Source organism: Gymnoscopelus braueri (assembly GCF_963280865.1).
Source record: "Gymnoscopelus braueri genome assembly, chromosome: 14".
In the NCBI taxonomy this organism is placed as follows: Eukaryota; Metazoa; Chordata; class Actinopteri; order Myctophiformes; family Myctophidae; genus Gymnoscopelus; species Gymnoscopelus braueri.
This window is the reverse complement of record NC_137619.1, coordinates 15,770,856-15,785,051: the sequence shown is the minus strand read 5'-3', so window position 1 is coordinate 15,785,051 and position 14,196 is coordinate 15,770,856. Positions and strand designations below refer to the sequence as shown.

At 39.8% G+C, this 14,196-nt stretch overlaps 1 protein-coding gene across 1 annotated transcript; it reads left to right on the top strand.

The window, feature by feature from the left end:
- Nucleotides 1-5,528: 5,528 nt before the first annotated feature.
- mlh1 (mutL homolog 1, colon cancer, nonpolyposis type 2 (E. coli)) lies at nucleotides 5,529-13,608 on the top strand. Its single transcript, XM_080449006.1, has 19 exons — nucleotides 5,529-5,820; nucleotides 6,644-6,734; nucleotides 6,829-6,927; nucleotides 7,578-7,651; nucleotides 8,088-8,160; nucleotides 8,256-8,347; nucleotides 8,463-8,505; nucleotides 8,971-9,059; nucleotides 9,157-9,269; nucleotides 9,531-9,624; nucleotides 9,724-9,877; nucleotides 10,156-10,496; nucleotides 10,679-10,806; nucleotides 10,931-11,039; nucleotides 11,139-11,202; nucleotides 11,302-11,466; nucleotides 11,604-11,696; nucleotides 11,793-11,906; nucleotides 12,881-13,608. The coding sequence occupies exons 1-19, from the start codon at nucleotides 5,714-5,716 to the stop codon at nucleotides 13,034-13,036; spliced, it is 2,199 nt and encodes a 732-aa protein (XP_080305132.1). The 5' UTR covers nucleotides 5,529-5,713; the 3' UTR covers nucleotides 13,037-13,608.
- Nucleotides 13,609-14,196: the final 588 nt, after the last annotated feature.

The window sequence follows — 14,196 nt, the reverse complement described above, 5'->3', positions numbered from 1 at the left end:
ATACAATTTTGCATCAAGCATGCATCAGAGTAAATTGAGAATTATTTCACATAGACATGTGATGTCCTAGGCTGGCCACATGAAGTCCAAGATCCACATTGGAGCCATTACATGCAGTTTATGTGGATCCTGAGATCCACATGATTCGATTTTTACCTTGTACTTTTAGGATTTGTTTATAGAGTAAATGCATAGGCTTAAGGTGGTGTAAGTGGTTTCTTATTTAATTTTTTTATGTTTTAAATAAATAGCTCTATATTCCCATAGCAATCAATTGGAATACCAATTTCAGCCAATCAGGAGAACTCAGGAAAACAAGTGAAATGGGAAGTGATCAAACAAATAAATGAGCAGACAATATTGATAAATGATCTTTGTGGGGTTCTCTCTCCTGATTGGATGACATTTGTAACCAATATGTATGTATATATAAAATGTATGTCCTCTTTACTAAAGATCTGGAGAGACGGGGAGACCCCCGTTACTTAAAAAACACTCAAGGTTTTTCGATGAATTGAGGACAAAGGAATGGAAACAAGCCATAGTGCTTTCTTGGGTTTAAAATCCTCTTAACAGACCTTGTATTGAACTGTACTTTCCTGTGCTTGTCTTTGCAAACGGTTAATAAATATTCAATCAATCAAGTTTATAGCAATGATTAGTATCAGAATATAGAGTTTTATAAACATGTTAATAGTACTTTTTGCTAGCAAAACAGATCACTTATAGCACCTTTAAAAGTGTAGTCACACCTGTGACCAAGTTGTCATTCAGTAATAGGGAAAACTCATAGTACTGTATACAAAACGCTTTGCAGCAGACAGCAACAACTAGTGCCTGATGCTCTTCAAATTATTCACATTAAACTTATGATTGCTGATGACCCTATACTACCTTGTTTTCTGAAAGACAGGTCTGTGTCTATTACAACGTCTGGATTGATAAAGATGTCAGGATCTGTCACCTGGAGAGATTAGTTAGCTTATGACTCTGAGGATGCGCTGGCAAAGCCTCAAATAGCAGCACAGCAGTAGGCTGCAGAATGGCTATCACTTGCCAGTTGCCATAGTGGGCCTACGTGTTTAGGCACTGTGCTAGGGCATGGTGAAGTTCGCTGCCTGGTTCAAGACCGTCCTAGAGGAAGTTCCCCTCAAAGACGTAGGAGGCAAGATCAAGTATGGCAGGTTGGAGATAACTGTTGGAGTGCAACACCAACATATCCTTTCAAAATTCTAAGCTTAATTACCACTAAACATTCCATCTATGTGTGGCTAGGTCGCCTCTGCTGGTGGATTCCTCTGGCCAGGCTGTGACATTTCTACACCAACACTAACTACCTGGACGCACTGAATCCTGAGGAGATGCAGCCTGATAAATTGAGGATATCTATACTGGGGTCTGGGGACAATCCTGTGAGAAAGAAAGATGTTAAAGCACCTCAATTTACCCGCACATTTTCTATACTCAGTGTATTTTAGACAATGTGGTATGGTATTGTGTACAGGTTTGTGAAGCCACTCATGGCCAATAAAGGGATATGAAGCCCTGTAGGCTGATTTTGTGGTTTGTTCTCCTGTGGTGAAAATGAAAAACTACAGAAGGGTAAAAACATGGCAGACTGACATACCCTGACCGGACTCTCACTGTGATGTAAGCAACCAACTGCAGCTAAAATATAATGGGTGTTAGATATAGGTGTGCTGATGTGGAAGCATTGACAATACATGTTGACTGCTGTCAATGCTTGCACATTGGCACACCAATAGCTGCAGCTGCAGCTGCAGCTGCAGCTATTGGTGCGTTGCTTGCTTACTTCACAGTGACTGTCTTTTTAGGTCAGCCTTTTTTTTTCTTTTTTCCTTTTTTTAATCTTTCTGTAGTTTGTAATCTGCACAGGAGAACATTCATTCCCTTTTCCCATGATGGATGTGGGACTGTTTGTGAAAGAAACAGCTGGAGCAGGTAGAGCCAGGCCTCCGGACTGATAAATCAGCCTAGGGTTTCATTCCCCTTTAACATGATGGATGTGGACATGTGTGGGAAAGAAACAGCTTGAGCTAACAAACAAAGCCAGGCCTCAGTAAATAACTGATAAGAAAGCATCTTCTAATCTAGGAGTATATGTAGCCTACACACTATTCTAATCAACCTAGTCAAGTAACAATTAAATATGTTTTTATTGCAAAGTTCTTGCGAAAAATGTCATGGACATGCAGGTACATGGCCATGCAACTATAGTACACTCCTCTGAGTCAGAGGAGTGTACTATGGTTACATAGTCATGTACCTGCATGTCCTGCATGTCCTGGGGACCATCAGAGGCTCTGATGGACCCCAGGATGGTTGCTAGCTTTAGTTCAGCTTGAGTGCAAGCTTGAGTGCAGTCTATGGACTGAGTCCATAGACTGTAAAAATTAGCCAGGTAACGCCAGGTAATGATAACCACATTTTGGCTGTTTAATAGCGCCACCCCGTGGACAAACTCCTTTCAGCATTCTATATGATCCCATCGTGCTGCTTGAGAGGCAAAACTATAGTGTACTACTACAGGTATAGCATAACTTTAATAATGACAGAAAATGTTTGTCCTAAGTCCTAACTGATAATTATTTTTTATCTGGGATAAAATAAATAAATAATAATTTAATAATAAATCTCATAATTGAACTTGTGTGTCACCATTGTTCTGTTGACAGATAGTTCACATAGGACCGCTCCATAATTAACTCTTGACTGTGTGTGTGTGTGTGTGTGTGTGTGTGTGTGTGTGTGTGTGTGTAGGCCTACATGATAGCACACTGGCTGACCTGCGTGGTTAAAAGTTACACTTTTATGCATTAAGGAAGTCTCTTAATTTGTGTGTTATAGCCTTTATTTTCAAATGTCAATTTTAAATGAATACGGTTATATAGACATGTAATCAAATTACATTTGATCATAGTAGAGATGAGAGGCTTTAATGATCAATTGTCATGGATCCACACAGAGCAGCAGACAGATATAGGGTGAAAACTGGCACTACAGATAGATTCAGGAAAAAAACTGTAGGCTACTGTATGTTGAAGAAATAATAGAGATTGTTGTGATGCCACAGTGATTTTACATCCAGACTTAGGACACAACTAACAGTTCAAAGCTTTTTGTCTGTTAATTATTTTATTCATAGAGATCTAGCCTAGTGTTAAGGTGTGTTTTTTACATTCTTGAGTAGAATATGCCAGAGACTAGAAAGAAAGACCCATCAGAGATATATATCTAAAAAATAAAATAAATAAATACAAATCAGTAGGTGGACTACAATGTAGCAGTATATATATAGCAGGCTATTCACTGTAACCTAAGAGCAGTTTGTTCCTTGTACTGCAGTATAAAGGAACAGAGTGAGTGAGAGAGTGAGAGATTGTTTTATGGGTGGACACACACATGTATAGCAATATTGACATTATACAGAAATGAAGACCAGATGTTTGGCATTTGAGGGATTTTCCATACTATAGGGAAAGTGAGCAATGGTGGAAAACCCAGTGGTGGAAAAAGTACTCACATTTTGTACTTAAGTAAAAGTATCAATACTGCAATGCAGAAATACTCTGTTGTAAAAGTCTGGAATAAAACATTTACTTTAGTAAAAGTACAAAGTATTGGTAAAGAAAAGTACCAAAAGTAGAAAGAAAGAATGTGCCATTTCACAAGTTTTAAAATGTAAACAAATCTTTTGAAAATAGCAGATCTACAAGCTCACAATGCATTGCATCACAGCATTGTGAGCTTGTAGATCGGCTATTTTCAAATGGCCGAAACGGTGGTGGCTGAAGTGGTTAATGTTTGTTTTCTAATAATAATCTAAATCTACAAAGTAGCCTAACTAGTCACTAAAGTTTTGAAATAATTGTAGTGGAGTAAAAGTACAATATTTACCTCTGGGGTGTAGTGGAGTAGAAGTAAAAGTACTTGTTGTTAACTAGTTGTACGAACGTTTGTGTTATTGTTGTACTGTTTTATTGGATCTTGTTTAGTCGATACACTTATTTGTTTTAGCTCCTGCTCATTTGATTTTGCTATTGTTGTCTCATCTGTTTAAGGAAAATAGGTAGCTGATATATTGCACTTTTACCTTAGCGCTAGGTATACTCTTGGTTGCTTGTTTTTGCAGAAAATGCACTTAATACTTCTGGTTATTAGTAGTTTCGTTCCCTACCTATGTTGAATGCACTTATTGTAAGTCGCTTTGGATAAAAGCGTCTGCTAAATGACTGTAATGTAATGTAATGTACTGAAAATTGGAAATACTCAAGTAAAGCAAAGAGACCTCAAAATTGTGCTTAAGTACAGACTAGTACTTGAGTAATAGAGCGTCGCAGTTCCCGCCCACTTCCTGTTTTTTTTGGTGCCGGAAGAAAAAACTCAATGCATTTTTCCATTGACATTTCCAAAAATATTTATATCTATTAATTTAAGCCTCGAATCAAGCCATCACGAGATGACATGAATCATGACCATAAAACGTTTTTTTCTGTGATTTTTTTTAATTTTATATTTAATTATATGATATACTATATTTAATAAATACCCTTTGTTTTGCCGTTTTCAACAAAAAAATAATCACAGAATCAAACGTTTATGGTCATGATTCATGTCATGTCATGATGGCTTGATTCGAGGCTTAAATTAATAGATATAAATATTTTTGGAAATGTCAATGGGAAAATGCATTGAGTTTTTTCTTCCGGCACCAAAAAAAACAGGAAGTGGGCGGGAACTGCGATGCTCTATTAGTTACCTCACACCTCTGACAATGACAGAAATGTCAACGTGATGGTGATACATCTCGCTCCGCCAGGCCGTCAGGTGGCGCTCTGCATCTTTACACGTTACGGGCCACAAAAAAATAATAAATAAATAAATTACCACAGAAGAAGGTTCAAGGAAGAATAATTTCCGCCAATCATTTCATGTAGCTGCAGAGCCCGCCTCCATTCCACAGCGGGCAACCAATCCACGATGAGAGGGGTGTAGCATGTTCCCCTTTCTCCCGCGCGTAACCACCGTGTGGCGCGTACCCATGCTGGCTGTCAGTGTTGCCATGTCCGCTTATTATAAGGGACTTTGGGCTTATTTTTCGGTAAAGTTGCTTGTAAATATTGGGAGTTGTGGGTTGCGCTTTTTTTAGCTTGTTTCTAAAGTGTAAGTGCTTATTTGGGCTTGTTCCTAATGTTGTTTAAACCAAAGGTTCTCAAACATTTTCATGTCAGGGACCCCCAAATTAATATGAATTTGTCTGCAGACCTCCATCTGAAAATATGTTATGGCAGGGACCCCAATACAAAATTTGAGTTGTTAAAATAAATTGTTACATAAATATTCCACATTTTTCCTGATCTACCATCTCGTGAGCTTGTAGATCGGCTATTACATTTTCAAAGCGCTCAAAGCCTAGTCGCTTCTTTTGGGCTTGTTTTCATAGACCTGGTTGCTTATTTCTCTCCTAGAATCTGGCAACACTGCCCATGGCGCGGATCCATGCTGGATGTGTTTGTTGTGTTTTGTTAATGTTGACGATTATTGGGAAAGGGTGCTTGTAAACACACATTTAAGTTAGTTGTATACATGATTGGCTGTGAAGCACATCGCCAGCCCATCTGATTTCGCCATAATATTAACATTAGCTCTTTTGTAGGTTATTTATGTACCTTGTTGCAGCAGTGCTGTGAAAATGGCAGGAGTGATCCGGAGGCTGGATGAAACTGTGGTCAATCGGATCGCTGCTGGAGAGGTCATCCAACGTCCAGCTAACGCGATCAAAGAGCTGCTAGAGAACTGGTAAACCCTCAATGCCTCAAACACCACTTTTTACACAAGCTCAAGTTTACCATGCAACCTTAAATAAAGTGTACACAACTAATTCTCCAGTGGTGTATTATTACTCTGATTGCTCTGTGTGGTCCACAGCGTTAGAAGGAGTTCTCCTTAACGCTATGTTACTTTCGAGCCGTTGCCCGCTCACCCGCGGTAGCTCAGCCTCTCGTCTGTAGTAAATAAAAAATACAGTTTCGCTACTCACCAAAACAAAGACGGTTTTAAGATGCTGAAAGCCTACTTTCTCTCTACTTTCCTTAGTGGGAACACTCGGAGCCTCCACCTCACGTCAAAAATACACTTTTTGACCAAAATGTAAAATAATCCACCGGATGGAGAGAAAACAATAGTTACTCCACTGCGCCCTCTACAGATCCGGTCAATGCATTTTCTATTGACAACATTTTTTGTGAAATATTTTCTTTTCTGGTCAGAAAGTGATTATACACCAAAAAAGAGAGAAAAAGACCATTACTGCATCAAAAGTAATCAACAAACTTAAAGCTATGGACCAGAGCCACAACAAACTATACTATAAAAACTGGTCAAATATAAGAAAGAGGCAACATTGTTTTAAATAGCCGATCTACAAGCTTGCGAGGCGTTGTGAGCTTGTAGATCTGCTATTTTGAAAATATTTATCTATGTAATGCCTCATCTCCTACATTCCAAGCATCTAATTGTCAGGGTGTGGGGTCCCCAGTTCAAATATGATTATTTTCACAGCCTGAAAAGGTTGAGAACCACTGGCTTCGTCTAAATCACACTTGTGTTTTCTGTGTCACAGCTTAGATGCCAAGTCAACCAACATTCAGGTGACAGTAAAAGAGGGAGGACTGAAGCTCATTCAGATACAAGACAATGGCACTGGCATCAGGGTAGGTCATCAGCAGTGTTATCATTCACGTTCTCTGGTACTGTTGATTCACACACCAATTAACCTGTGTTTTTTTTTGTCCTTTGTCAAATCAGAAAGAAGACATGGAAATAGTCTGTGAACGGTTCACCACCAGCAAACTTCAGACATTCCAGGACCTTACAGCCATTTCAACATACGGTTTCAGAGGAGAGGTAGGCCTTATTATAGACTTCTTGGCGTTGTGTCAGGCTATAAAATGAGTGGAAAGTAACTAAGTACATTTACTCTTAGATGCTATTTTTGCTAGAATATATTGACAGAAAGTAGCTCATAACATGTCTACGGTGGGTTTTTATGAAACAAAAACTTGGCAGATACAAAGAGGCTAGAGTACTGTAAACGTTTGAAGTACTTTGACTTTACTGGAGTGTTTCCATATTTATTCCTACTCCACTACAGGGGGCAAATATTGTACTTTTTCTAGTTACTTTGCACATGAAGATTATTCATACAAAACATACATTAACTGATAAATTATGATCATTGTTGATTAAGCTACCATAAAGTAATTCAAATCAGCCCCAGCTTTACCAGCTGCAACATCATAAGTCCAATCCAGGCCATTGTATATAATGAGTGCTTATGTTTGGTACTGTAAGTACATTTTAATGACAATACTTTTGTATTTTTACTCAAGTAAAGATTTGAATGCAAGACTTTAACTTGTAACAGAGTATTTCTACATCGTGGTATTGCTATTTTTCCTTAATTGAAGTAAAAGATTACTTTTTCCACCACTGGATATACTGCTTTCATGGTTGATGCACCTCATATTTATTTGTGTCTTTGTACTTGTTTGTAGGCACTGGCCAGTATAAGTCATGTTGCTCATGTGACAATAACCACTAAAACAGCAGATGCCAAGTGTGCATACAGGTACATTATATCCACATGTTTCATCACTCCTCTTGCTCTCTTGCACACTGCAAGCTGTTGTATTTATAAAAAATACGGTGAAGCAGCATTCTGCTTCTACGGACCGACAGCGTGGAATAAACTCCCATTACACCTAAGACAGGCAGCCTCTGTCGATAGCTTTAAAGCACAGCTCAAGACCTATTTCTTCACTCTTGCTTTTAGCTGATTCCTTGGTTGATTTTTTAAGTCCTCACTGTATTGCCTATTTTAATGTTGTTTTATGCTTTTGCTTTTCTTTTTTTTTGTTAAATTGGTTCTAACTGTAATTGTATTCTTGCTCTGTAAAGCACTTTGAGCTGCATTTCATGTCATGAAAGGTGCTATACAAATAAAGTTTATTATTATTATTCTGTCTGCTCATGTCATGAGTCATATTGTTCCTGTCGTTACTCAGAGCCAACTACAGTGATGGGAAACTCAAAAGCCCTCCTAAGCCCTGTGCTGGGAATCAGGGGACACAGATCCTTGTAAGTTCATTGATCGCACATGCTGTTGCAGAGATTGATGTACTGCATATACTGTACCAATTGAAGCATATAATATAAGGATATCAATCCTGCAGGCGGAGGACCTGTTCTATAATGTGCCAACCAGGAGGAAAGCCTTGAAGAGCCCCAGTGAGGAGTACGGCAGGATTGTAGAGGTGGTCAGCAGGTCTGTCTGCCTGGCGTTTCTCCGAAAGCCTCATGGAGCTTGCTCTTTGGTTTATTAACTGTCTCATTCTTTTCATTTGAGTTGTCTCTGTTAATCCACAAATAATGTTTTACAGGTATGCCATACACAACTCTGGGAAGAGCTTTTCTGTCAAAAAGGTGAGACTTAATCCCTTAAATCCTTCATACTTCAAATAGTGAAAATAGCCAATCTACAAGTTCTGTGAGCTTGTAGATCTGTGAATATTTGTAGAATGTTCACCTATAACATGCCCAGTATAGGGACCGGCTGTGGTTCATGTGGTTAACATCTGCATGTTGAACACAAAGCATATCCACTCCTATCAAAGCTACACAAGTCCCAAGATGCCAAAATGTCAAGTCAAGACAAATTTGATTATAGCCCAATATCACAAACCGTGTCCAAAAGGTCAGAAAATGAAACTATTAAGTTACAAAGGGTAAATATGTGTTTGTATATTGGATCTCTCTCAACTACTGTGGATTATATTATTGATCAGCATTACTAGAAAATACAGATAGAATAGGCTTAGGACTTTAGACCTTAGACCTGATTATCTGAGCTTCATCTTTGTCTTGTCTTGTCTTTCTTTTCGTCTTCAGCAAGGAGAGACTGTGGCAGATGTCAGGACCTTACCCAACGCATCAATACTGGATAATATTCGTGGGGTATTTGGCAATGCAGTCAGCAGGTACAATTCAAACACGAGAAGCCTGTGCTCGGCTCTGATGGCCCAGTATTGACTGCTTTCAGATGGAATGAATTCACATGGTGGTATGTGTTCCTAGGGAGCTGATCGAAGTGGGCTGCGAGGATCAGAAACTCGCCTACAAGCTGAAAGGCTATATCTCCAACGCAAACTACTCGGTCAAGAAATGCATTCTCATCCTCTTCATCAATCGTATGTAGAGCAGTCAGTCACATTGTCCGAAACTTTTAAAGTTGTAGATAATATTACATTGTGTTCACCACTTAAGCCCTATACATTTAATCGTATGGCGAATATCGAAAATATATCTACGAGCTTGTAGATCTGCTCTTTCCGCTATTTTTGAAAATGTAATTTGTTTTTAAATGTTATGTTAAAATGTTTGAAGATGTTCGCCTATTATGATGTACCTAATATAGAGACGCATGGTTTTAAGTGGTCTCCCTCCCGCAGATCGTCTGGTGGAATCAAGTGCCTTGAAGAAGGCCATTGAGACGGTTTATGCTGCATACCTACCGAAGAACACCCACCCCTTTCTTTATCTAAGGTAAATAAATCCAACGATGGGTATTATTTTGTATTCCTCAATAGAAGCCATTGCTGTTAAATGCCATTTGTGTTTACCTACCTCTTTGTACTACCATAGCCTCGAGATTGCCCCGCATAACATCGATGTGAACGTCCATCCCACAAAACACGAAGTGCACTTTTTGCATGAAGACTGCATCATTGAGAGTGTTCAGAAACACGTCGAGAGCAAACTGCTGGGCTCCAACTTCTCCCGCACGTATTTCACACAGGTATGGCATGACTAGTGATACAGGTACAAAAACAAAAGTCGTTAGTCTAATGGAAATCTTCCACCAATCTCCTTCATTAAACGTGAATGGTGTATGGTGTATTATTGATTGAATATTTTATTAGGCAAAAAAATTAAAACAGCACAGTTACATTAAAATACTTTGTCTAAAAGGTCCGTTCATAAAAGTCCTTGCGGTCTTGTTTCCAATGAGGTCCTTGATATTCAATTCATAGACATGAATACCACTGTTGAGATCCTGCTCTATTCTGAGTGCAGACCTTGCTGCCAGGGCTGTCGGTCTCCGCCAGCAGTGAGGTAAAGCCCTCTTCTAGCACCACGTCTGAATCCGGTGAGCGAGTCTACGCACATCAGATGGTGAGGACCGACTGTCGAGCTCAGAAGCTGGATGCCTTCCTCCAGCCAAAGGAGAAGGCAGCAGTGCCTGTCACCAAATCGTCTGGTACAAGCAGCGGGGAGGCCGGGACCAGCCGTCAGCTCTGCACCATCGATGTGGATGAGATGGAGGATGCAGAGATGGTGGAGGCTGTGACAGAGCAGGAGGTGGGGGATCCACAAGATGGCATTGGAACCAGCATCTCCAACCCAGATCTTCCCAGGTAATGCCAGATTCCAAAGTGTGTGTGTTTGTGTGTGTGTGATCTTCTGACAAAACAGTTGACTGAAGATTATGGCTTAACTCTGTTGAATGTTATTTATAATGTAGATGTTGTATGATGTTGTGACACAATAAGACATAGCACATGCAGAGTATCGTGTGTGTGTGGTTGTTTGAACACAGGAAGCGTCCCAGGACAGGACCAGAGGAACAGGAAGACCTCACCGCTGCAGCGACACCCAGGAGGAGAACGATCAAGCTGATGAGTATCAAGGAGCTCAGAACTGAGATCACTGAGAAAACGCATAAAGGTAAACTTGACAATGTTCCTTCACCGTTTCGTTAGCTGAAATGTATGCAGTTCTGACCCGGTGATTTATAAAGTATAGTAAAACAACAAATAACAGAAATTAAATGTGTTTTCCATTCCTTCAGGTCTTCAAGAGATGCTCCAGAATCACTCGTTTGTGGGTTGTGTGGATCCCCAGTGGACTCTCATCCAACATCATACCAAACTGTACCTACTCAGCACCACCAAACTCAGGTCAGTCCAAAAGCCCGGTTCACTGTGTCTGCTTCCTCTCAGGTTGCCGAAACATCTCATTCATTCTATTTCTGGATTTTGTTTTGTTATCTATTCCAGTCAGGAGCTTTTCTACCAAATACTGATCTATGACTTTGGCAATTTTGGTGTATTGAGACTATCTGTGAGTATTCCATTTATTTATTTGATTCGCTTATGCCAGTATATGAGAGATCCTAAACTTCGTGATGCAGTGATTCTCATGGCTGGTTATGTGTATTAGGAGCCCGCTCCACTGTATGATTTGGCCATGATGGCACTAGACTCTGAGGAGAGTGGCTGGACGGAGGATGACGGACCAAAGGAGGGCCTGGCTCAGTACATTGTAGACTTCCTTAAGAAAAAAACGGAGATGCTGGCGGACTACTTCTCTGTGGAGATAGACCAGGTCAGTTGATATGGTAGGGCGGTAAGTCTGTTGGTTAGACAATTTACTGATGGGGCAGGGAAAAGTACTGAATTCTCAATTATCATAGCCTACTCTGTTATTGGTCATCTTGTAAGACTAAGCTTTGTGCTTTATAGGAAGGAAACCTAACGGGGCTACCGTTACTGCTCGACAAGTACACCCCTGTTATGGAGGGTCTCCCAATGTTCATCCTGCGCTTAGCCACCGAGGTACGTACGATTCCTTGCAGGTAATCTACAACACAAACAAAGTCACCTGAATTACGAGAGTATGTCTGAAGTGTACTGCTGTTTGCTGTTGATCAGGTGAACTGGGACGACGAGAAGGAGTGCTTTAGAGACTTTGGTAAGGAGTGCAGCCAGTTCTACTCCATCAGGAAGCATTACATCCTGGAGACTGGGCCTGGAGATGAGCAGACGGTATGGAGAAAAACAGGCCTACTTCTACTACTGTATTTAACATGGTATATTGTCACTGTCGGGCAGAAACCTTTGCATGTCCAAAACCATTACTTTACAGAAAATGTAAAAAAGAACCTGTGTTCCAATGGAACCTATGTAGTTATGATTTAATCACAAGCTCTTGTTAACTCATTCACTGCCTGAATTATTTCTGGCCGCGTTTGCCCACTGCCAGAGATTTTTCATTGAAAGAAAAAGTACTCAGGAGCCGAGATACAACATTTTTAAGTTAACAAGGAAGTGGATGGGAGTCTAGATCTTCGAAAAATCATATCTCCTTGGTCTTTGGGTAAAAAAAAAAAATTGTTTTAAAAAAAAGAAAATATATATATATATATTTTTTTTAATGTAAAAGTCGTTATAGTCGTTCTAGGCAGACATGGCTTAAAGGACAAAAGTCGTTTTAGTCGTTCTAGGCAGTGAATGAGTTAATGATTTTCATTGTTTAAATATTTACTACTTTCAACCTGGCATCCCTATTTTGTGACCTTCTAGACTAGGGTATTTTCGCATGATACTGTCAATCATACAACAAAATGAATAAATTATATAAAAAAAGAAATATGAAAGAGCATTAATTTAAGAATTTCTTTTAAAGATTAAATATGGTGGCCTGGGCCGCAGCGTGGCGGTCCAGGCACCCTAGGCTGCAATGCCAGCCTGACAGCGTGTCGCGGGTTCGACTCCCGTTCCCGACGACCTTTGCTGCGTGTCACCCCCCCCCCCCCATCTCTCTCCCCATTTCCTGTCAGTCTACTGTCATCTATCAATAAAGGCAAAAAGCCCAAAAAATCTTTTAAAAAAAAGATTAAATATGGAGAGGTTTCTGCCCCACAGCGATATGTAATGAACATGATTAACGCATGTGAGCACACAAACTTTCTATTTGTCATGACACACTTATCAGAACTGATGTGTAATTCCTGTTTCAGGACAGTGAGATGAATTCATGGCGTTGGAAGGTGGAGCATATTATCTTTAAGGCTTTACGTAGCCTCTTCAGCCCTCCCAAGCACTTCAGTGAAGACGGCAGTGTGCTCCAGATTGCCAACATACCTGATCTCTATAAAGTGTTTGAGAGGTGTTGAATCTGTTGACAAAGCTGATTGAATGTCAAGGTGCTATTTTTCTTTTATACTTTGTAAGTGTAAATAAATATTGTGAAATATTTCTCCAAATGTTTGACAATTCGTGTAAAAATGGACAATGGAAATCACTGTCATTGATTCCATTGTCTTCTGTCAGTATAGAATGGGGTAGAAGTAATTTTAGAAACCATAAATTGTAACTGCGGATAAGAATGTGTTTGGAGGGTTAAGTCGAAGGGAGTAAACCTTTTGACAACGAAAGTAGGATCTCTATACGTTTTTGCAAATACAATTCTGTGGCCCCTCTGATTAATCCTTGGTTTGCATGAGAAAATAATGAAAAAATAAAGTTATGGCACTGTCAAGATTGCACAATTTAAACATGCCAGATCTTAATTTGGCATTATAAAATCAACACCTTTGTCATTTACCCAGGATACGTGTAACTGGGAGGAGGGTATATGGTAGTCTCATACTCACCCTCTGTCATGCGCTCTTCTTTTTGTCGAGTTTCTAGGGTTATCGGCACTGTATTTAAAGGTGCCAGTGTTTTTGTTACATGTACATTTATATTCCCTTTACAATACACAAAATCAAACCTGTACATAACCCATTTCGCTATGTCTGAAGGATGGAAAGAAATCAAATTAAAATATTCGGACAAGTCACCCATCTCTATTGTAACTTTATTCCTAGATAAAAAGCGTCCTAGTAAATATTACAAAGTGGATGTGACAAGACCAGACAGGCCAGCCCAAGAAATCTAACATTAACCATGGAATCTATTAAAAAAATATCCACAGTATTTGCCAGACCCAAGGGGTCGGGCTTACATGAGGCTTTGTTGCCAGACCCAAGGGGTCGGGCTTACATGAGGCTTTGTATCTGTTTCGTCCATACATGGGCAGGGGTCATTTGTCCTCCGGCCCCAGCCAAAAAAAAGTTCGTGACGTCCCCTTTTGTCATACATGGGCAGGGGCCATTTGTCCTCCGGGCCCAGACAAAAAAAAGTTCGTGACGTCCCCTTTCGTCACGAACTATTCATGACATCATGAACTTCAGTTATAAAGTGGTTTGTAGGTGTGTTACATACTAGGACTTCATTTTGGGTCTGGCAGAACCAGGTCTCCTGGTCTTGTTTCAACAAACAAATAAGTGTA

Bases quoted from the DNA above. Each gene is read 5' to 3' on its own strand.
- mlh1 (XM_080449006.1), top strand. From the start codon at position 5,714: ATGGCAGGAGTGATCCGGAGGCTGGATGAAACTGTGGTCAATCGGATC. The intron at 11,203-11,301 runs GTGAGTATTCCA...TATGTGTATTAG, and splicing joins TTGGTGTATTGAGACTATCT to GAGCCCGCTCCACTGTATGA. The intron at 11,697-11,792 runs GTACGTACGATT...GCTGTTGATCAG, and splicing joins TCCTGCGCTTAGCCACCGAG to GTGAACTGGGACGACGAGAA.